Source organism: Macaca thibetana, unplaced genomic scaffold (assembly GCF_024542745.1).
Source record: "Macaca thibetana thibetana isolate TM-01 unplaced genomic scaffold, ASM2454274v1 unplaced_scaffolds200, whole genome shotgun sequence".
In the NCBI taxonomy this organism is placed as follows: domain Eukaryota; kingdom Metazoa; phylum Chordata; class Mammalia; order Primates; family Cercopithecidae; genus Macaca; species Macaca thibetana.
The window spans coordinates 27,499-50,000 of NW_026088989.1; the positions used below are offsets into that span (position 1 = coordinate 27,499).

A 22,502-nucleotide genomic window follows, 5' to 3' on the forward strand; every position below is an offset into this window, starting at 1 on the left:
GTGGAGTTTGTAGAGACACACCTGTTTATCTGATTCCACATAGAGAAATAAACAGCGACGGCAGCTGCACTGTAATGCAACTCAAAATTGCAAGCTTTGGACGTTTTGTTGAATGCTGTTGAGAAAGAAACAAATACAGCTAGGAAGCATAATCCATCAAACGTCTTCCTTGTTCATATAAGCCTCTATTCCTAGTTGACATACAATGCTCCAGAAATGAATAACAACTTGAATTAATAGAGGAAACTGCCAAGACTTGGGCATGTTGTCAGACGTGTCATGGCTTCTGTGTATCAACATGATTTCCTAAGGAGCAGAGGAATTTTTGGCCGTGTATGAAGGGGACATCAAAAGCGTGCATGACCGTTAAGATATGTAAAATTATACCTGCCTTCTCCAACACGAGGGAGGTGGCTCCACAGGCTGAAACCATCTGACTGCGGGGATTGTGGCAGAGGTGTTTACTACTTACTGAATGTCCACGTTTCCCAGCCTCTCTGCAGTGCACAGAGGCACGTGACACTAAATCCAGCCAATGGGTTGTGAGAAGGAGAAACATGTTACTTGTGGCCTGAAACATTTCAGTTTATTTCTCTTTTTTTTTTTTTTTTTTGAGACAGTTTTCTTCTTGTTGCCCAGGCTGGAGTGCAGTGGCGCCATCTCGGCTCACTGCAACCTCCGCCTCCCGAGTTCAAGTGATTCTCCTGCCTCAGCCTCCCGAGTAGCTGGGATTACAGGCACCCGCCACCACGCCCAGCTAATTTTTTGTACTTTTAGTAGAGACAGGGTTTCACCATGTTGGCCAGGCTGGTCTTGAACTCCTGACCTCAGGCGATCCACCCACCTCAGCCTCCCAAAGTTCTGGGACTACAGGCATGAGCCACCGTGCACAGCCTTAAACATTTCATTTCTAACTTCCTCTCTCTCTTGCCCTGCTACAGCAACCAAAGAGGTCATGAGTTGTATATGGTGTTGCTACAAGGTAGTTGAACTTCCATATGTAGCCTGAGCCCCTGCTTGAGCAGCTAGAGCAGATCCTCCAATTGACTCACATTGGAAATGTAGCATTAGTGAGAAAGAAACTTCTTTGTGTCAAGCCACTGAGATTTGGGTGTTGTTTGAGCTGCAGCATTGCATGGGTTATGCTGACGAATACAGTGAGCTGCCTTTGCCTTATTAATAGCTAACACTGTTGAGTGCTCCATCATTCCAGGCACCAAGCTACAAGTTTTGCATGCATTACCTAATATTTCACAACCACCTTCTGAGATAGACGATAGCATTATGTTATATTTTATATATATAATATATGTATATTTATATATATATATAAAATCTAGGGCTACAGCATAGCTATATATATATCATATATATATATATATCAGTGGTCCACAACCTTTTTGACACCAGAGACCAGTTTTGTGGAAGACAAGTTTTCCACTGACCGGGGATGGGGGGTGAGGGGAGGGGTGGGGATGGTTTTGGGATGATTAAAGCACATTACATTCATTGTGCACTTTATTTCTATTATTATTACATTGTAATATATAATGAAATATACAAATGTATGTTGGCATACATTATGTTATATACAAATATACAACATAGTGTAGAATCAGTGGGAGCCCTGAGCTTGTTTTCCTGCAACTAGAGGGTTCCCATCTAGGGGTGATAAGAAACAATGACAGATCATCAGGCATTAGATTCTCATAAGGAGCACACAACCTAGATCCCTCCCATGTGCAGTTCACAATAGGGTTCACACTCCTATGAGAAACTAATGCCACCACTGATCTGACAAGGGGGTGGAGCTTGGGTGGTGGGGAGTGGCTGTATATACAGATGAAGTTTCACTTGCTCTGCAGCCCTGTTCCTAACAGGCCATGAACCAGTGCCAATTCATGGCCTGGGGTTGCAATATATATTATATAGCTCTGGATCATATATATCAATAGTATAGATGGCCAGGCACAGTGGCTCACGCCTGTAATCCCAGCAGTTTGGAAGGCTGAGGTGGGCGGATTGCTTGAGCTCAGAAGTTTAAGACCAGCCTGGGCAATGTGGCAAAACCCCATGGTGGGGGCAAGCGCTAGTGCAGGGGCTCAAGAGTCCCTTTACAGAGTTTTCTGGGGTTTTATTACCCTCTAGAGGTTTCCCATTGGTTACTTGGTGCCATTCCCAAGTAACCATTGGTACATTTCCCATTGGTTACTATGTAAATGAAGTAGTGGCCTTGCAACCAATCAGAGGCTGAAGTGTAGTTACAAAGGTTACACCCTATTCAAGCATCTGATTGGTTGTGGAAAGCAACCAATCAGAGGCTAAAGTGAAGTTACAGCGTTATACTCCTATGCAAATGTCTGATTGGTTGCAAAAAGCAACTAATCAGAGATACTTTCAACTTTCCGTCTACCACGCAGAAAAAGGGGGTCGTGGTTGAAAAGGGAGTAGCCTCTGGTTCTTTTGTTACTTAGGTGTGGAAAGTTGGGGTTTTCCTTTTGATTTAGTTTTAGGAAGTCAGCATGAATTGGCCTTAGGTTTCCTGACTCCCAACGCTATTCTACTGCCTCAATTCTACAGTCACTTTCCAGTGTTGCAAGTATCTCAAGCCTGCTTTCACTATATAGACCCAGTCATTCCTCGAATATGTGCTTTCTTCTGGGGCTTCTGCTCACCAATTACCTGCTCAGCACCTCCCATTTAATGTTTTAGTGTGCTCAAGGATGAACTCATTATGCTCTTCTTGCCCCATTTACCTAACTCCAATGTCACCAGCTCTTTCTTCAGTGTTCCCCATCTCAGTAAATGGTGCCCCCCTCCTGCTATTTGCTTATGTTGGAAACCTTGGAGTAGGGCTGCATCAATATCTTCTGGGATGCTTAGCACCAAAATGTGCCTTACTGTATTTTGAAATAAAAAAAAAAGACTGCGTATCATAAAGTAAATCTTTAAAAATTCCAATTTTCCCATAGTAACAATTATGATGCTCTAAAAATGAATATCAAATCCTTTTCAAAATAATTTAGGGTCCCATCTTTGCTGTTGTTCTAGAACTGTTTGGTAGTCCAGCACTGTCTAGGAGTCAATAGTCAGAAACCATTTCCTGTTGACTCTACAACCTAAAATATTTTCAAATCTTTCTACTCCTCTCTGGCACCAATGAACTGTACTCCCAGTCATCCTGACCACATATCTGAAATTCTGCAATAGCCTCTGAACCCTTCTCACTGCTCTAGTTTATTCTCTACATAGCATCCAGACCAGGCAGAATGATTTCAGGGACACACATAACTGATCCTGTTCTGTTGTTCTACTGCCTAAAACTTCTCAGTGGCTTCACAGTGCCTTTAATATAAAATCTCAGATCTTTAATAGGCCCAAGACCTTGCCACCTTGCTAGGAACCAGCCTCGCCTCTTGGTGTTCCTTTAAAGAGTGAAGCTCCTTACAAACCTCTATACACAATTTACTCTCTGCCAAGAGCTCTCTCCCCCTCCTGGCTTCTCTTTCCCCAGTTCTTAGATTTAATGTTCTTTCTTCAGATAAGCCTTTCTTAACCTTCTACACCAGGTCAATGCTTCTTGTTAAACACCTCCTTCGTAACCTCCAGATTGCTTTGTAAGTAAAGGATTATTTGTGTAACTAATAGTTTAATGTCCCCTCTTCATGTTAATGCAAACTTTCTGAGAAAGAGTTGGTAACACACACGAGTAATTCAGGGATCTCTGAATCCAGTTGTGTCTGATTCTAGAGCTCATGTCCACAACTACCAAGTGTACATAAATCTGCTCATCCTGGAAGATGGCTTTTTGCTTCTTTATTTCATGATAGCCAAATGTTGATGCACGGGAAGCCCTGCATCATATAACATCGCTGAGCAAATTCTACAGCAATGATGTTGTGCTGCTGGTGAACCCCTTTGTGCATGTTCTGTGAGTAGTGGACCACATACACCTCAGCTTTTACTTTCTGTTGACTACAGGCTGGACTAGCTGCGCTAGACTCCAGATCTCTTATTGTATAATCTCCACATGCTTAAACAGGGGTGACATTAACCACTTTACAGGGTTGTAATAGTACTCATTTGGTCAATAAATACGTAATGAGCATTCAATATAGGCCAGACCTTGGTTTAGATGCTGGGGATGCCTTTAGCAGAGTGCTTATCTCCTTTAATGTTTCAGCTGGTCACTATTACTAGTAGTGTCATAATTATGTGTCGATGTTTGCTTATGTCACGGGGTATGAGATTTGTGACGTTTGCCACTCATGGCAGGGTCCCTGCGGCGCCTGGACCTCCAGCGGCACGAGGGCGTTGACTCCAGGGCATCACTGCGCGGCGTGGCCGCCTCTCTGCTCCAGGCCGCCAGAGGGCTCGTAGTCTCTACCGCCCCTCCGCTGTGCCTGAGTCTACCCGTTACTAGCCACCCGGCCTCCGTTCCCCTCCCCAGCGGCGCCTGCCCCGCCTTGCATTCCCAAGCTCCGCCCCCGTTGCCCCTAGCGGCTGTTTGTTGACTTCCGGGAGCGCGGTTGTAGTTGATCCACGGAGTTTCGCCATGCGGAACTGGGGGCTTTTGCGGCCCGCGTCGGGGCGGAGTAGCTGCCTTAGCCCCGACCAAACCGTCCTCTACAGCCTCCTGGCCCAGGCGCAGGCTGCCCGTACCGCCCTTGGCATGAAGGAGCCCGAAGAGCTGTTGCCCGGTGAGTCGCGCCCGCGCCGGTGGCGGAAGGCCGGGAGGGAGGGTCCGCGGGCGGGCGGGCCCCGCCTCCGGATCGGCCCTGTGAGGGGACAGGCCCGAGGCTTGGCGGCCGGACTGGGGCGGGATCGCTGGTTGCGCTCCCACGAATGACTGAGGGCAGAGGACCGCACGGGAAGAACAGGATGGAGGAGAACGGGAAAGAGGGTGCCTGACTTTCTTATGTTTTTAAAATAAGCTTTTGATGAGATTCTTGAAGGCGGGACACCTTTTTTTTTTTTTTTTTTTTTTTTTTTTTTTTTTTTTTTTTTGAGACGGAGTTTCCCTCTTGTTGCCAGGCTGGAGTGCAATGGCGCGATCTCGGCTCACCGCAACCTCCACCTCCCGGGTTCAAGCGATTCTTCTGCCTCAGCCTCCGAGTAGCTGGGATTACAGGCATACGCCACCACGCCTGGCTAATTTTGTATTTTTAGTAGAGACGGGGTTTCTGTATGTTGGTCAGGCTGGTCTCGAACTCCTGACCTCAGGTGATCAGCCCGCCTCAGCCTTCCAAAGTGCTGGGATTACAGGTGTGAGCCACCGCGCCCGGCCAGGCAGGGACACTTTTTACCTATCTGTAAACTCCCCAAAGTGCAGACTCCAGACTTGTGCACTTTGGAGGTCCTGAGCTCCCGGTTATGTATTGAATGCGGTAAAGAGTGAGTGATCAGGGTTGTGGGGTAAAAGGGGATACAGGAAATAAATTGGAAAAGAGGAAGAAGAGGGACCCTTTAGCGAGTGTTTTTTAGCCTTTTTTTCTGAGCTCTATAGTTAGAAATACTTTTGACATTGTGACCCAATACCCCATACATACCGTGTAACAGAAATAGATGTCTCGTGATGCAGTCCTTGTTCTAACCACTTAGATTCCGCACACAGCTTTTTGATAATGCATTCTTTTAAAATGCTGATCGTGATCCACTGAATTGATTTTCTGACCCACTAATAGGTCACGACCATGTTGAAAAAACACTGGGTTTGAGCAGAATTATACCCTCACTGAAATATGTATGTTTTCTTCCATGCTCCTGGCCGGAACTTAGATTCCTGTCCTGCAGTTCACAATTTAGTGAGACATACAGGAAGGTGAACAAAATGACCATACAAATTGACAGTAGATGTTACAGGGCCAGAGCAGAGCCACCAAACCTTGGCTTGGGATGAGGGTATCAGGGAAGCCAGGGGAGCCAGGACAAAACAGTTAAAATGTTAAAATAATTCATTCTGGGGAAACTCAGAGTCTGTTCTAGATCCTAGTCGAACTGAGATGCCTCACAATGGTTCTCAAAAAGTTGTCCACAGTGGCTAGTCTCTTGCATATTAATATTTATTATTAATACTTATATTCGCCATGTTTTCCTTTCTGGTACAAATTAGTTTATGTGTGATCACCCCCCTTGGGATTTCCCCAGAAGCTGGACCTGGCCTACTATTTGGTATATGTGTGTGTTTAAATGGTTTTTGGGAACTGCTAATTAGTCTCTCTTCAAAATGATCCTGTGCCACAACAGTTTGTGAATACTACTCAAATCAGGTAATGACTTGATGTAAGAATGTTAAATCTCAACATCCCCGTGTACTCCTCTCCCAATCTCCTAGGACCGTGGCATTTTGTGATGTTGTTTTGGGGGGAAAGATAAACCATCCTTTCCCATGTACTGTTTCTGGAAAGAGAAAAAGACATCTCTATGACTGACTGTAGTGCATGAGTAAGATGAGAATTAGAAACTTCCTGAGTAGCTGTGTTGAGAGGATCTTTTCATTTTTTACTGGATCCCTAAACATTCTGAATTCTCAGAAATCAGGAAAAGCTGAAGTGCTCCTTTGCTGACGACTTGGGTAACCTGTCTTTTATATTAACAATGTCGAAAGTTATATTTGACTACCTACTCACCATTATGATGAATTCCTAAACAAAACATTGAACAGTTACGAATATACATGTGTGTAAGGGGGACCCTTTCTGTGTGAAAAGTAGAACACACAATGGCTACTTTGTGCTAGGCAGTATGGGTAGTGCAGACAGTTTATACCCTCTGTAACCTTAGAAAATAGTTGGAAAAAAACAACATTTGGGGTAACAAATGGTGAACTCTGTGTTTCAACACAGAAAAGCAGTGACTTTTTTTTTTTTTTTTTTTTTTTTGGAGACGGAGTCTCACTCTATTGCCCAGGCTGGACTGCAATGACGCTATCTTGGCTCACTGCAACCTCCACCCCTGGGGTTCGTGCAATTGTCCTGCCTCAGCCCCCGAAGTAGCTGGGATTACAGCTGGGATTACAGGTGCCCACCACCATACCCAGCTAATTTTTGCATTTTTAGTCAAGACGGGGTTTCACCACGTTGGCCAGGCTGGTCTCAAACTGCTGACCTCGAGTGATCCACCCGCCTAGGCCTCCCAAAGTGCTGGGATTACAGGCGTGAGCCACTACACCTGGCCAACATTTTTAAAGTATAGCTTTTTATTGCTTTGTGAGGACCTCATCTTACATATTATGCTACCTACCAAGCTCTCTAATCAAACTGTTACACAAATCTTGCTGAGATTTGTAATTTTGCTGATTTGTGTAACAGTTTAATTAGAGAGATTGCTAGATAGCACAATTATTTGCCATATAAATTCTACAAATCACATAGTTCAGAGAAGCCAGTGATCATTTCCAACTCTTATGGTGGAGGAAGAGTTTAACAGAGGCAGCTATGAGCTACCACTTTGAGGATGCTAGGCCCTGAGCTAAGTTCTTTATTCATGTCATCTCATTTAATCCTTACAACAACCTTTGAATACCTAGTTGCCTTTAAAGCCTGTTTTTTTTTTTTTTGTTTTGTTTTGTTTTTTTTTGTTTTTTTGTTTTTTTTTGTTTTTTTCCTAGCTGCTTTCCCTTGGTTCAAATGAAAGAGATAGTGGTGGAGTAATTTGTTTCTCTCTGTGCTGTCTCTGGTTTTATGGGTATTCATTGGGATTACCAACAGAGAAAGTAAGAGTTCACCATTTTGTCCAGTTGTCGTGGTTCACGCCTGTAATCCCAGCACTTTGGGAGGCCGAGGCAGGAACCCAGGAGTTTGAGACCTGAGCCTAAGCCCAGGAGTTTGAGACCAGCCTGGGCAACATGCTAAAACCCCGTCTGTGCAAAAATTACAAAATTTAGCTGGACATGGTGGCACACGCCTATAGTCCTAGCTACTCTGGAGGCTGAGGTGGGAGGATTGCTTGGGCCCAGGAGGTAGAGGCGGCAGTTAGCCGTGATTGGGCCACTGCGCTTCAACCTGGGTGACAGAGTGAGACCCTGTCTCAACAAAAATAAAAAGATTTCACCATTTGGGCTAACGTCGTTTCCCTTGCATAAGAACGCTGGAGGTTCCTTGGAAAAACTGGACCAGAGAAAATCCAAATTGACTGATAGAGACTCTCCCCATAGATATCCTGATGAAGTTAATGAGGAAGCTAAGTACTGTCCTTTTTTTGTGTTTCGAGAAAAGCTCTCAGTCAGAGGCCAGACCATGAGCTGTTAACCAGAGCAAGACTAGCACAAATTGTACCATTTCATTCCAGGGAATAGACATCTACTTGGTGACAGCAGGACTATTAGTAATAGATGACTGCCTTCCTTGTGATAGTGTATTTCTTACTTTGTGCCAGTATATGAGTAATACATGTTCAATCTAGTAGATTTCAGAGGTAAAACTATAATGGAGTCTGAGGAATAAGAAAGACTGAATTAAGGTGGAAGAAGGAAGGCTTAAACATTGCCAGAGTGGGGGCAAAGCTGTCATGAAACAAGAGGTTTGTATGGATAAATTACTGAAAAGGTATTTAAATAACAGGCAACATAGTAAAAGTTATAAAATAGAGACCATCTTATATTTGCAGATTCGGGTGCTGTGTTTACATTTGGGAAAAGTAAATTTGCTGAAAATAATCCCAGTAAATTCTGGTTTAAAAATGATGTCCCTGTACATCTTTCATGTGGAGATGAACATACTGCTATTGTTACCAGTTAGTATTACAATCCTGAATGAGGACAGTAATACTTAGAAAATTCTAAATATAATGTCATAGATATGCTGCTGTGTTTTAAACATGTTGAAAATATATCATAAGTGTTGTTTTTTACTTTGCCAGAGAATTCTTCACAAAATAAGTCATCAGGAGTGTCTTTTAAATTTTAAGTTTCTTTAGTATATTTAAGTATGATTTTCTATACACACAACTTTCTTGAAAGGAATCTATTTCAATATAATTAAAAAACGGTTACTGTATAATTTTAGAAACTCTTTCCCACCTAATAGAATCTGGTTATACATAGATGAACAAGGTAACTTGTTTCAACACAGAAAAGCAGTGACATTTAAAAAGTATAGCTTTTTATTGCTTTGTGATGACTCATTTTACATTGTGTGAAAAATGCTTCAGTTGATTATTTCTTTTTCCATCCCACCAGGAAATAATAAACTTTACGTGTTTGGTAGTAACAACTGGGGTCAGTTAGGATTAGGATCAAAGTTAGCCATCAGCAAGCCAACATGTGTCAAATGTTTGAGATCTTTTTACCTTTTCACAAACTGTATAAAGTGTTTTTATGTTGACTGTGTAGTTCTTTAATGTCATAAATAATAAAGCCTTTAGTTGTTTATTTTCTGACATTTGCTTGAATATTATTAGCATTTAACTTATCTTTTATATGATATTCAGAACTGCTTTTGTATGTTAGGGTCTAAAAATCAGATTGATTTTAAGTCCAGGCACCACAAAGGAAGTAATGATTTTACAGTATTGCATTTGAACATCCCCCCCTCCTTTTTTTTTTTTTTTTTTTTGCTTGTTTGTAAAACTACTTACATATTACTGTTATTGTATATACAGAGAACAAACGTATGTTAGAATTTTGAGCTTTTCTCATTTAATAGAGTTGTGGACATTATGCTTCTATTTAGTTGCTGGTTTTATAAAACATACTTACCCGCTTTATATAGTCACTAGGTGAAGTAAACAAAACATCGAGACTAGGGATTGATTAGTACTAGTGTAAAAGAACAACAGGACAAAATATTTGAAATCAGGAGTGTTCCAGAAAATGTTAGATATATATACCCTTACAAAGCTTTCTGGATGTTATATGCAAAACCTCTGTTTGGGTATAACCTGTGAACATCAGTTAAACTTGAAAGGATGATGGAGATTCCTTGAGATGTAGTAAGAGCAGTATTTTTTATCTTCCTGGCTAAATTTTAATTTCAGCTCAAAATATCAGTGTAGCTTGTCATATTCATGCTGTTTATGGGAATTGTTATGGAACTTTTAAAGTATTCCATGTGTTCAAAAAGTATTTATTGAGTACAGTCTAAGCACTTGGGGATATTCACAGTGACCATGACCCTTACTCTCAAATATCTTATCTAATAGAGAAGCTAACAGAATTGTTTAGACTATGGGATCCTTGAGACCAGGAATTCTATCTTAGTCATCTTTTTGCAGCCCCTATGCCAAGCACTTAGGAGATGTTCTTTAAATGTTTTTTGAATATGTAGATGAATGAATGAACAACTTTGATTCATAGGTGTATACCTATCAATATTGGTCTTTCAGTTTTTCATTGAATGTGGTAGAAGGTGAGCTTGATAACGGTGATGGCAGGTTAGGTTAGGGATCAGATTGGTGAGGAGGAAGCATAATAGAATACAGTGAGTCTCAGCACATATTAACTACCTGTGAAGTTGTTGTTTTTTTTTTTTTTTTTTTTTTTTTTTTTTTTGAGACAGGGTCTCGCTCTGTTGCCCAAGCTGGAGGGCAGTGGCGTGATCTCTGATTACTGCAGCCTCAACCTCCTGGGCTCCAGCCATCTTCCCACCTCAGCACCCCCTCTCCGAATAGCTGAAACTACAGGCATGCACCACCACACCCAGCTAATTTTTGTGTTTTTTTTGTAGAGATGGGGTTTCACAGTGTTGCTCAGGCTGGTCTGGAACTCCTGAGCTCAAGCCATCCGCCCGTCTCAGCTTCCCAAAGTGCTGGGATAATAGGTGTGAGCCCCCCCCGCACCTGGCCTACCTGTGGAGTTTAAAAATATACATATATAGATGTCTAGCCCCTACTTTAGACCCACTGACTCAGATTCCCTAGGGATGGGGCTAAGATATCTATATTGTATTTAAGCTCCACTGGTTATGATGGTACACAACCAGTTCTGAAAACCTCTGGTTTGCTATTTAAGAACATTGACTTTGGAATCAGACAAGCCTGCTATTAAATCTCGGTTCTATCACTTAGTTACCATTTGTCCTGGACTACTGTTCATTTTCATTGCTGTAAAATAATTGTCCCATTTTTAAATATTTTTAGCTCTAAAACCTGAAAAGGTGAAATTAGCTGCCTGTGGAAGGAACCACACCCTGGTGTCAACAGGTATAGTGCTCAACCTGTATGATTTCCTGCCTGACTTTGAGAACTGAGGTCTCATTCCAGTAACGTGGTTTTGTAAAATTAATAGAGATTATGCTTTGGCAACAGTAAAATTAGGGTTTTTGAAAATGTCAATGGCTAGTACACATTTGCCTTTGCAAATATACACATAAGTGTCAAATGGCTGAAGAAAAAGCTTGTTTTCTTGGATTATATCATGGGACAGCATCTCCTAACCTGTGTGTCCACCTTAGGGGCTGGTTATTCCTGTTCTTGCTCTTCTAGAACTCTTCCTTACTAAGGTTGAGTGGAAGGCACCCGGAAGGCTGTTGATGTGAGCGAGCACAATTCCCATCAAAACCCATACCAGCTTTTGTGTGTGTATGTGTGTTTGTAGAAATTAACAAAGTGCTTCTAAAATTTATATGGAAAACAATTGACATAGAAGAGCCAAAACAATTTTGAAAAATAACAAAATTAGAGGACTGGCACTACCTGATTTCAAGACTCACTGTAAAGCTGCCGTAATCAAGACGGTGTGGTATTGGCAAAAAGATAGACAAAGATTAATGGAACAGAATAGAGTCTGCAAGTAGACCCGTATATATATGCCCACTTGATTTTTGGCAGAGATGCGAAATTCAATAGAGAAAGAGTAGTATCTTCAGCAAATGCTGCGGTAACAACTAGACCTCCAGGACCTGACCACTGAGCAGTTCTTCCTACCACCTTCCCTCTGCCCCTGCCCCGTGCCCCCAACCACTTATTCTGTCTTCAGGATGTTTTCACTGTGTCAGCTGCTCTCCACCTCTCCATACCTTTCCCTTTCTGAAGTGTCTTTTCTCTTTCTCTTAGGCTTTTCGGATTATCTTTTGAGATCCCATTAAGTGTTACTTCGTCCATGGAACATTTTGTAACTGTTCAACTTTGTGTTCATTTATTTGTTTGAATTATTTCAATCTCACCAACTCTGGTTTGCTCCATGTGTGTTAAATTGTGCACTCCAATTTCTTGTGACCTTGTATGTATTTTCCATTTGAAAGCTAATCTTGTTTCCCCAATTAGGTTTCCTCTTTTCTTAAAAACAAAAAATAAAAATAACAATAACTTTAAAATTTTTACTAACTCAGGCTGATTCTGCCCTCATTTCACCCTATAATTTAGCAAGGCTTTAATTTCGTGTATATGTTTATGACGTAGCTAACTAATTATGTGTTAAAAATCTTCATTAATTTACAGCTTACTGGAAATGTGTATAATCTAGGCATGATGTACTTTTTATTTAATTAACAGAGTAATTAACAAACATTTTTACGTACTTTAAATGAGCCAAATGCTGTTCTAAGAATTTTACAAATCTCAGCTAATTCAGTCTTCATAACAACTCTTATGAAGTAGGTACTATTATTATTCCCATTTTATAGATGAGGAAAATGAGGCACACAGAGGTTATGGCTTGCCCAAGGTCCCACAGCTTTGGTAAGTGGTAAGCCAGAATTTGCACCCAAGCAGTCTGGCTCTGGAGTCTTTCCTCCTAAACAGAGTGCTATAGTGACTTCTTATTTAGCTAGGAAGTTAAAATGAATACAACATAGAATTATCATGTTTCTAATTAGATTCTTCTTGGATTTGCCTCGTTTTACTTATTTATACTATATCTTAGCTTTAATGGGTACAGAAGTTAAAATTAATGGACACATCTCTTTTAAAATAGATTTGCATTTTAAACTAGTTTGGAAGTTACTTTCCTTGTTTTTACTCTGAATTAATAAAGTACTATATTAGCAAGAAATACGTTCCATTCATTCTGTTCATTTCAGTTGCTAGTTACATTCTAGATTGATTTCTAACATCTCACAAAAATATGTGACCTTGCTTGTTTTGCTGTATTTTGACGATGAAATGAAGTTGTCTCCCAAATAATAGGATAATGATAGCTTTCAACTTTCTTCACTGTTAAAAGAGGAAATCGCTGCTATACACTGACCTGTCTCATAAAAAGGGGGACTCTATAGTCTGTTGATGTTTTCTTTTCCATGTGCAGAAGGAGGCAATGTATATGCAACTGGTGGAAATGATGAAGGACAGTTGGGGCTGGGTGACACTGAAGAAAGAAACACTTTTCGTGTAATTAACTTTTTTACATCCGAGCATAAGATTAAACAGCTCTCTGCTGGATCTAATACTTCAGCTGCCCTAACTGGTGAGGCTTGTTTCTTTTTCAGTCTGGGACACATTCCTTTCCTGTAGATCAATATATGCCAACTCAGTAAACTGAAGGGAGCATTGCTGTTTAGTTTTCTTTCATTGGCTATCTATGTGTTTTCAGAAAACATTTAAAATATAACTTTAAATCTTGACATACTGCAATTTTATGCTTATTTATGCTTATTTTATGCTTATTTGTGCTTATTTAAATATACATTTAAAAAGTAATTGGCAAATAAGCTCTAAGCTATGCTCTCCATCTACTCCTTTAGATATTCTTAAATATTATTTTCATTGTGTGCTCTTAAAGTTCTACTTACAGTTTTAGCTGAAGTTGCTATCAGAAACATCCACGGAAATCTATTGCAGCATATGGTATTAAAATGTGATTTGTAACAGTCATTGTACCTCTCTGCCCTTCCTACCAAAAGCCCATATGAGACATTTCTTTAAAATTTGGAGCCAAGATCAGCTTGATCTCACTGAAGCTGCTGGTTAGCTGCTTTGTTTCAAGCAGGAGACTATGTAGCATCCGGTGTTACTCTATCAGGAAAGTCAGAGTTGTATCTGAAGCTCTATCCTTTGGATTTTGTCAGCCCTTAAGTTAGCATTTTGACATCCTTTCAGTTGTTATTTTCATTTATTTGTTTTGCATTACTAAACCACTTCAAAATTTAAATTATTTAAAATATATAAATAAATCTTGAGAATTCCTTTCTAAAATATTTTTCCTAGATTTTTTCTGACATCAAAACCCTTATCAGAAATTATATAAGTTACCTATTTTTGAGATGTTTTACATGATATTATATCTTCATCCTCTAAGGCTAGCTTCTGTGTTTTCAGGTTTAAATTGTAAGGAAAAAAATATGTAGTGGAATACATTTCTTCTCTTCTTTTTTCCAAAACATCATTTCCACAGCGCTCTCAAGAGCAAGGTCTTCCAGGCTTTTTTGACCTGCAGGTGTCTAATGTGACCTGTGCTGTCTTTCAGTTCAGTTGCAGGTAGACTGCTTGGAAGGAGGAGAACATTTCTGTTTAGAGACATTAGAATGGGAAAGGGTGATTGTAGGAAAGGGCATTCTGTCTTTGCTATTGAGATAAAAATATGGCCAGGACTAAAGTGATTTACAATCAGGCTGTTCTGTGTTCTTTATCATTATAGAAGTATTTCACAATATAAATTGAACTCTTAAGTAGCTAACTGGTGTAAATGTCTTAGTAGTACTGTATTGTTAAGATACATAATTTTTATGAACTGTAAAATAAATGGTCTTTTGGAAGTATAATAGCTTCAGAGAGCCTGACTACCTTTTAAAACCTTTTCTCACCCTTGTATTTTTCTTTGTAGAGGATGGAAGACTTTTTATGTGGGGTGACAATTCCGAAGGGCAAATTGGTTTAAAAAATGTAACTAATGTCTGTGTCCCTCATCAAGTGACCATTGGAAAACCTGTCTCCTGGATCTCTTGTGGATATTACCATTCAGCTTTTGTAACAAGTAAGACACATTTTGAAGTCATCATGTTATCTCCCACTTCTGTGTTATTATTAAATTAATAATGAAATGATGTAACATATTCTCTGGTTCTATAGAAATAATGCCATGGTTGTTCATGTAATGAAATTGTTTTGGTCTGTTTTAGGTCACAGTATTTCCCCATTTATATAATAAGAGTTCATAATTTCAAACTGTGTCTGACATGATCACTTTTTAGGTGAATATAGAGAGCTCAGCGTGGGATATGGTTTCCTTTGGGAGGACTTTCTCAGCATTCCCAACTTCTCCCTTTCCTGGACCTACTGGCAACCTTTTCTATCTTAGTTAAAATATTTGAAGTGTTGGGCTCTAGCTGTTATAGTCTATATCTACCCTAGTAATAACAGAGGAAGTGTGATTATGACTTTGCATCTAATTGATGGGATTTTTTAATAGTAAAAATACCTAGAGGAAATAGTTTATGGACCCTCTTAGACAAATCTTTAAAGATTTATTTTATGCATTTACTCTTTATTTCATGTACCACAGACTCGGGGTTAGAAAGTGGTAATTCACCCATCTCAGTGCCCCCCAAAGTTACCAATGAATTGGCAGCAGCATGATACCAAGAGAGAGTAAACCTGACTTTGTCAGTATTTTTCACCACTGCATCCCTGGTGTCTTGAACAAACTGATAATCAATAAATATTATTGAATGAAGGAGAAAGTGAATGAATGATGAATTGATTGCATTCCTTGGGGCAACACTACCTACCAACTTATTGGCAACTTATTTGGCTCCTGGGGTTGGTATAGTCTGTACTTGCTTTGTTCATGAAACAAAAAACAGGAAACAAAAACACAAATGGGAAAAAAAGGCAGCCAAATGATAAAAATACCAAGCAAAAGCATTGTTTTGTATTTGGACTTTAAGAAAACTGCCAGAATGAATTGTGTGAATGAACTCTGCATTAGCCATTAGGTGAACAAGTGGAATAGTTCATCTTAACCAACAGGCATTATATTGAGCTTTTTTTTTTTTTTTTTTTTTTTTTTTTTGGTGCGTTTTTATGCTTTTTTAAAAAATTAAAACCCAGCTTTATTGAGATATAATTCACATACCCTACAATTCACACATTTAAGGTAGATGATGGAATGTTTTTTAGCATATTCACAGGTTTGTACATAAAATGAACTTTTATACCGAGCATTTTGCTGAGATTCATTTACATCAGCTGATATGAACTGTCAGTAATTTTCACACTAGCCATTATTTTATGACTTTAATCACTTAAAGCAACTTTTTACAAATTTTGGAAATAACTCATGTATAAGGGGTTTTACTTAATATGTATTTCATGATAGATGAAAGTGTTACATAGAAAAGCATTTTTTTTTTCTCTTTGTTGAATTTGTAGATCAGAAAAAGCAGATTCTTTATTTTTAATTTTTAGTATTTGTGGGTACATAATAATATATATATATATATAGTGGGTACATTATATATATATATGTAGTGGGTACATTTTATGTATATATATATGGAATACCTGAGATTTTTTATACAGGCATGTGATGGGTAATAATCACGTCGTGGAGAATGGGGTATCCATCCCCTCAAGCATTTACCCTTTGTGTTACAAACAATCCAATGATACTCTCTTAGTTATTTTAAGATGTACAATTATTTTGATTGTAATCATCCTGTTGTGCTGTCAAATACTAGATATTATTATTTCTAATTTTTGGACCCATTAACCTACCCTCCTACACACACCCCACTCCCCTTTCTAGCCTTTGGTAACAATCCTTCTACTCTTTATTTCCATGAGTTTGTTTTGATTTTTACATCCCACAAATAAGTGAGAACATGCAGTATATGTCTTTCTGTGCCTGTTTTATTTCATTTAACATAATGACTTCCAGTTCCATCCATGTCATTGCAAATGACTGGATCTCATTCTTTTTCATGGCTGAATAGTACTCTATGGGGATAAGTACCACATTTTTTCTTTTTTTTGAGACAGAGTCTTGCTCTTTTGCCCAGGTTGGAGTACAGTAGCGCAATCTCAGCTCACTGTATCCTCCGCCTCCCGGGTTCAAGTGATTCTCCTGCCTCAGCCTCCTGAGTAGCTCGTATTACAGGCGCCAACCATCATGCCCAGCTAATTTTTTTGTATTTTTAGTAGCAACAGGGTTTCACCATGTTGGTCAGTCTGGTCTTGAACTCCTGACCTCAGATGATCCGCCCACCTTGGCCTCCCAAAGTGCTGGGATTACAGGTCTGAGCCACCGCGTCCAGCTCCACGTTTTCTTTATTCAGTCATCTGTTGATGAACACTTAGGTTGCTTCCAAATCTTGGCTATTGTGAACAGTGCTGCAACAAACATGGGAGTGCAGATATCTCTTTGATATACCAGTTTCTGTTCTTTGGGTATATACCCAGCAGTGGGATTGCTGGATCATATGGTAGCTCTGTTTTTAGTTTTTTGAGGAACCTCCAAACAGAATAGTTTATTTCCTAATAAAAATGCAGAACATATTACTAAGATAGTTATGTTTAAGACTTCCTACAGATTTTTCACCTACTAGTATGTTTAAATGCTCATGTTCGTATTTTAAATTCGTGTTCTCAATTCAAGTTCATATTATAAATTATATAAAATATTCAATTTTTAGATGTTATAGGTAAAATCTATGGAGTTTTCAGGTATTATCCCTGATTTCTGTGTCTTTTCATCTGATATGTTAATGGTTGGGTCTGAGCATTTCAACCAATGATTCACTGATTTAGGTGTAGTACAATAGGGGATATAAGCAAATGAGTTGGGGTCATGGGAACTGGGGGCAGGAATTTGTGGAGCAATCTTCAGAGACTGGAGAATAGAGACTTGACAGTGTGCTTAAGATCAGAATCCTGGGGAAGGTAGCTATCAGAGCCAGGTAGGTAGTTTGAAGAATCCAGATTTTATAAAAATTAATAGACCTAAGTGAAGTAGATATAATTGATATGAAATGACCTATTTGTTCTTCATGATAAATGTTATTTTATTTTTTATATATAAATAAGGAAAAGACCTTGAAATTAAATAAAACATTTTATATGGATTAAAAGCACTCACCTTCCCCTTTAAGGAAGGTCCTACTGATAAGCTACAGGAAAATATCTTCTTACCCTTTATAGCAAGCTCGTCCAACCCACAGCCCAGGATGGCTTTGAATGTGGCCCAACACAAATCGTAACCCTTCTTAAAACATGAGATTTATACACAGACCTTTTCTTTTTTTAGCTCATCAGCTATCGTTAGTGTTAGTGTATTTAATGTGTGGCCGAAGACAATTCTTCCAGTGTGGTCCAGGGAAGCCAAAAGATTGGACACCCCTGCTTTATAGGTAAAACATTTTACTTTAAAAAGTTGACACTGTGAGAAACCTCAGCAACTTACTATGTAAAAGTCATTTTAAATGCTATTTCTTACAATACCAAGTTGATTAAAATGTAGTACCTGCCCTTCTGGAGTTTACAGTCAAACCATAGGATGTATAGTTTTCCATGTACAAAGCATTTTCAAGTACAAATAGATTTCATTTAATCTCCCAACCACTCTGAGAGAGAGGTGGTGGTATCTCTGATTCCGTATATGCAGGCAGGATTCAAACACAGTTTTATTCAAGGTGATGCTGCAATTGAGTTGCAGAATCAGAATTTGAACTCCAGTCTTCCAGCTCTAAAAGCCAGAACAACTTCTACTGACATGCAGTTTCTCTCCATGTACAAGAGGAAGAGGAGGATGTGGTAGCAGCTACTAATGACCAGGCACTGATTGTGTTCTAAGTGCCTTTGAATGCATTAATTCAGTTATTCCTATGAAACAACCCTATCACATAGGCACTTTTATCCCCATGTTACAGGCCTAGCGATTGAACAACTTGCTCAGTATGATTGAGTAAGTGGCAGAATCCAGATGCAAACAAGGCAGTCTGACTCAGTAGCACATACTTTTCGCTACTGTGCTAGACCAATAACTGCAATATACAGCAGACCATGATTGGTAACATAAGACATTTGATAGCAGAGTCTTACATGAGATCAAGAAAGAAAAAATATTATTTCTTGTTAAGGACATCAGGACATATTTCAGAGAAAGGGTGGTATTTGAGATTAACCATGAAAGATGGAAGGAACTCTGAGAGAGACAGAGATGAGGGAAGAACAATCCAGGCAGAGACAAAAACATGTGCAGAGATAAAGAGACAGAAAAGTAAATCATGTATTTGGAGATTATTGCATAGTTGAGTTTGTTTAGAGGTTAGGGATCATGGATCCTAATGTGAACCCCTAAAATGATATGCTAAAATTGGTAGGTGCATTTTTTTTTTTTTTTTTTTTTTTTTTTTTTTTGAGCCAGGTCTCAGTCTGTTGCCCAGGCTGGAGTGCAGTGGCATAATCACGGCTCACTGTAGCCTAGACCTTCTGGGCTCGAGTGATCCTCCCACCTCATTCCCCTGAGTAGCTGGGACAAAGATGCATGCCGCCACACCCGGCTAATTTTTGTATTCTTTGTAGAGACATGGGTTTCACCATGTTGCCCAGGCTGGTCTCAAACTCTTAGACTCAAGCCATCTGCCAGCCTCGGCCTCCCAAAGTGCTGGGATTACAGGTGTGAGCCATCACACCCTGCTGGGATGTGTACTTTTTTTTATAGAGCTGTCATCAAATTCTCAAGGGAGGATGTGACTCAAAAGAGAGTCACCAGCTTGGGAGTAGATAGAAATATGACTGGTTAGTAGTCCGGGGACCTAATATGGAAGGTCTCTTGTAACAGTCTGCAGTTTATACTTGATACATGTATTTTTTTTTTAATTTGGAAGTGTCATAATTAGAGCCTTGTTTTTGGAAGATATATCTGATATTGTGTGGATATGTTAGACTAGAGGTAGGAAAGACATTTGAGAAACTTGATCCAGGTGAAAATTCATGTTAAGGTGTAAAGGGAATCAGGAATCTATAGACAGAAATGGAGAGAGACTCATCAGGACTTAGGAACCAGTTTCTATGGGAGGCAACAAGCATGGGAGAATGGAAGGGTGCTAACTTACTGGGCACCACTTTTGTGTCAGTGTTCGCTAAATACTTCATAGAAAACTGTGGTCCATAAAACTTCATTTTCTGTGCAGATCAATTCAGAAAATCAATATAGCTGTGTTTACAGTATTTGAGCAAGTTTCAAGTGGTGCATATCTTGTGCATTGGCTGTCCCACACCTTCCCGAAGTTCCGTGATTTTCTAGAAGGACTCACAGTCTTCAATAGCAGATTATACTTATGAATAAGATTTATTACAGCAAAGGATACAAAGCAAAAAGAAAAAGTGGGGAAAAGATAAGCATCTACAGTGGAGTCCAGAGAAGTCGTGCTTGGACTTCCTAGTACTTTCTCTTAGGAAACCACACAGGGCATGTTTTCTTTTTAGCAGTGAACTACAGGGACATGTGTGGAATGTCTCTGCCCAGGGAAACCCATTCTGGTGCTTCCAGGGGATTTAGCAGGCTGGTCATATAGGCACCACCTGCTAGCAACTGGCCACAGCAGCTGAAACTCAGGACCCTCAATAATGAAGCCAGGTGCGCATCATCAATGTTAATGTTTGTGCAAGCAGCCCTGAGAAACCTAATCTGGCATAGTTCATTGCTCTGGTATATATAACAAAGTCATTAATCATTCATATAAAGAACACTCCAGGGGCCACCTTCTCAGGGGTTGGGCAAGGATCAATCATGGTTCTCTCAGAGACTTACAAAGAATAAGCAAGCAGATCTGCTCTGTTGTCTCTTTGCTGATACCAATGGTGATGTGTTCTATGTCATTCTTGAGATTGGACCATATACTTACACAAGATTTTTAAATTCTACTTTATAGAACTCAGTTAATTGCATAGAAATGAATAAGAAAGTTCTTGCTTTCAAGAAGTTCACAGTCATAATACAGTGTGATAAATGTAACAAAGAAGCAAATTAATAGTGTTAGTATGGACAGGGCAGTGATTAAGTGTCAGGAACTCTTTGGTAAGCGTCTTTGGAGGAAATGCCATCTAAATGGGTAAAATCTGCTATGTTAGGATTTACTTAACATATTTACTACACACATAAGTGAGTTTTCTAAACCAGTTTCATATAAAGCAATTATTTATTCATTTATTCCACAAATATTAAGTGCTTGTTCTAGACACTGCTAGGTTTTGGGGATACCGTAGGGAGCAAGACAAAATTCGTGTTTTTATGGGAGCTTTAAGTAAGTAGAAGACACAAGATATTCTTCACTTTTGTGAAAGCACTAAAATGATTTCTAGTTGTTTATTAGTAGTGGTAGTCATGAATTTTTCATGAAAATTACTGGATTAAAATAATCAAGGGGAAAAGAAAATCTAGCTTTATTTCCTTATCATACAGTGAAAATATCTCAAGAAAGGTCAAATGTATTAAGTTATCCTTGTCAAAACATTTTTTTGAAGGTAAGATCAGCTTTTTGTTCATATGTATGTCATCACTAATCACTGTACTTTTCCTTCAATAGCAGATGGTGAGCTATATATGTTTGGAGAACCTGAGAATGGGAAGTTAGGTCTTCCTAATCAGCTCCTGAGCAATCACAGAACACCCCAGCTGGTGTCTGAAATTCCTGAGAAGGTGATCCAAGTAGCTTGTGGCGGAGAGCACACTGTGGTTCTCACAGGTATGGATGGAGTCCACTGTTCTGTTCCCTGCTTTCTGTGGAGACTAATGAAATTTTTTTAGTGTTCATTTTTTTTTTATTGTGGTAAGAATACTTGCTATAAGAACTACCTTCTTAATAGATTTTTAAGTGTATAATACAGTATTTTTATATGTAGGCACCACTATTGTACAGCAGGTGTCTGAAACTTATCTTGAATAACTGAAACTTCATGCCCACTGTACAGTAACTCGTCTTTCCCGCCTCCCCTCAGCTCCTGGCAACCACCATTCTGTTCTTAGCCTCTATGAGTTTGACTCTTAGACACCTCGTGTCAGGTGGCTTTGCATCTCTTTCCATTAAGATTCTCACTTTTGGGGCCTGGTGCAATGGCTGACACCTGTAATCCTAGCATCTTGGGAGGCCAAGGCAAACAGATCTCTTCAGCCCAGGAGTTTGAGACCAGCCTGAGCAACATGGTGAAACCCCAACTTTACTAAAATTAGCCAGGTGTGGTCTCAGCTAGACCTTGTCTCCAAAAAAAAAAAAAAAAAAAAAAAAAAAACCCAAAAAGATTCTCACCCTTTATTTCTATACTTAATATATATTTCTGGTCTATGAAATAATTTTTTTAAGTAGAAAAAAATGAATTCTGCTAATGTAATTTATATTTTCATGACCTTAACTTTTTTTTTTTTTTGAGACGGATTTCACTCTTGTCATCTAGGCTGAAGTGCAACGGCCCGATCTCAGCTCACTGCAGCCTCTGCTTCCTGAGTTCAAGCAATTCTCCCGCCTCAGCCTCCTGAGTAGCTGGGATTACAGGCGCCCACTACCATGCCCGGCTAATTTTTCTATTTTTAGTAGAGAGGGGGTTTTGCCATGTTGGCAAGACTGCCTCGAACTCCTAACCTCAGGTGATTCACCCGCCTTGGCCTCCCAAAGTGTTGGGATTACAGGCGTGAG

General features: G+C 39.6%; 1 protein-coding gene across 7 annotated transcripts; it reads left to right on the forward strand.

Annotated features, from left to right (window-relative positions):
- Positions 1-4,276: 4,276 nt before the first annotated feature.
- On the forward strand, positions 4,277-22,447 carry LOC126947372 (X-linked retinitis pigmentosa GTPase regulator-like). 7 transcript variants are annotated; one of them, XM_050778031.1, is made up of 8 exons: positions 4,277-4,700; positions 8,608-8,733; positions 9,179-9,271; positions 11,077-11,139; positions 13,181-13,339; positions 14,696-14,845; positions 21,399-21,557; positions 22,240-22,447. In XM_050778031.1, exons 1-8 carry the CDS (start codon positions 4,556-4,558, stop codon positions 22,266-22,268), a joined length of 924 nt encoding a protein of 307 aa, XP_050633988.1. In that variant the 5' UTR covers positions 4,277-4,555; the 3' UTR covers positions 22,269-22,447. The 7 variants fall into 7 exon arrangements, with proteins under 7 accessions (XP_050633988.1, XP_050633989.1, XP_050633986.1 ...); XM_050778032.1 differs by having other exon boundaries at positions 22,264-22,446; XM_050778029.1 differs by lacking the exon at positions 22,240-22,447 and having other exon boundaries at positions 21,399-22,233.
- The last annotated feature ends 55 nt before the right edge of the window (positions 22,448-22,502 follow it).

What these genes read in the sequence shown, in the direction of transcription:
- LOC126947372 (XM_050778029.1), top strand. Translation starts at nt 4,556, where the DNA reads ATGCGGAACTGGGGGCTTTTGCGGCCCGCGTCGGGGCGGAGTAGCTGC. An exon ending in ACATACTGCTATTGTTACCA is followed by an intron (nt 8,734 to 9,178) that starts GTTAGTATTACA and finishes CCATCCCACCAG; the next exon opens with GAAATAATAAACTTTACGTG. An exon ending in CCACACCCTGGTGTCAACAG is followed by an intron (nt 11,140 to 13,180) that starts GTATAGTGCTCA and finishes TTCCATGTGCAG; the next exon opens with AAGGAGGCAATGTATATGCA.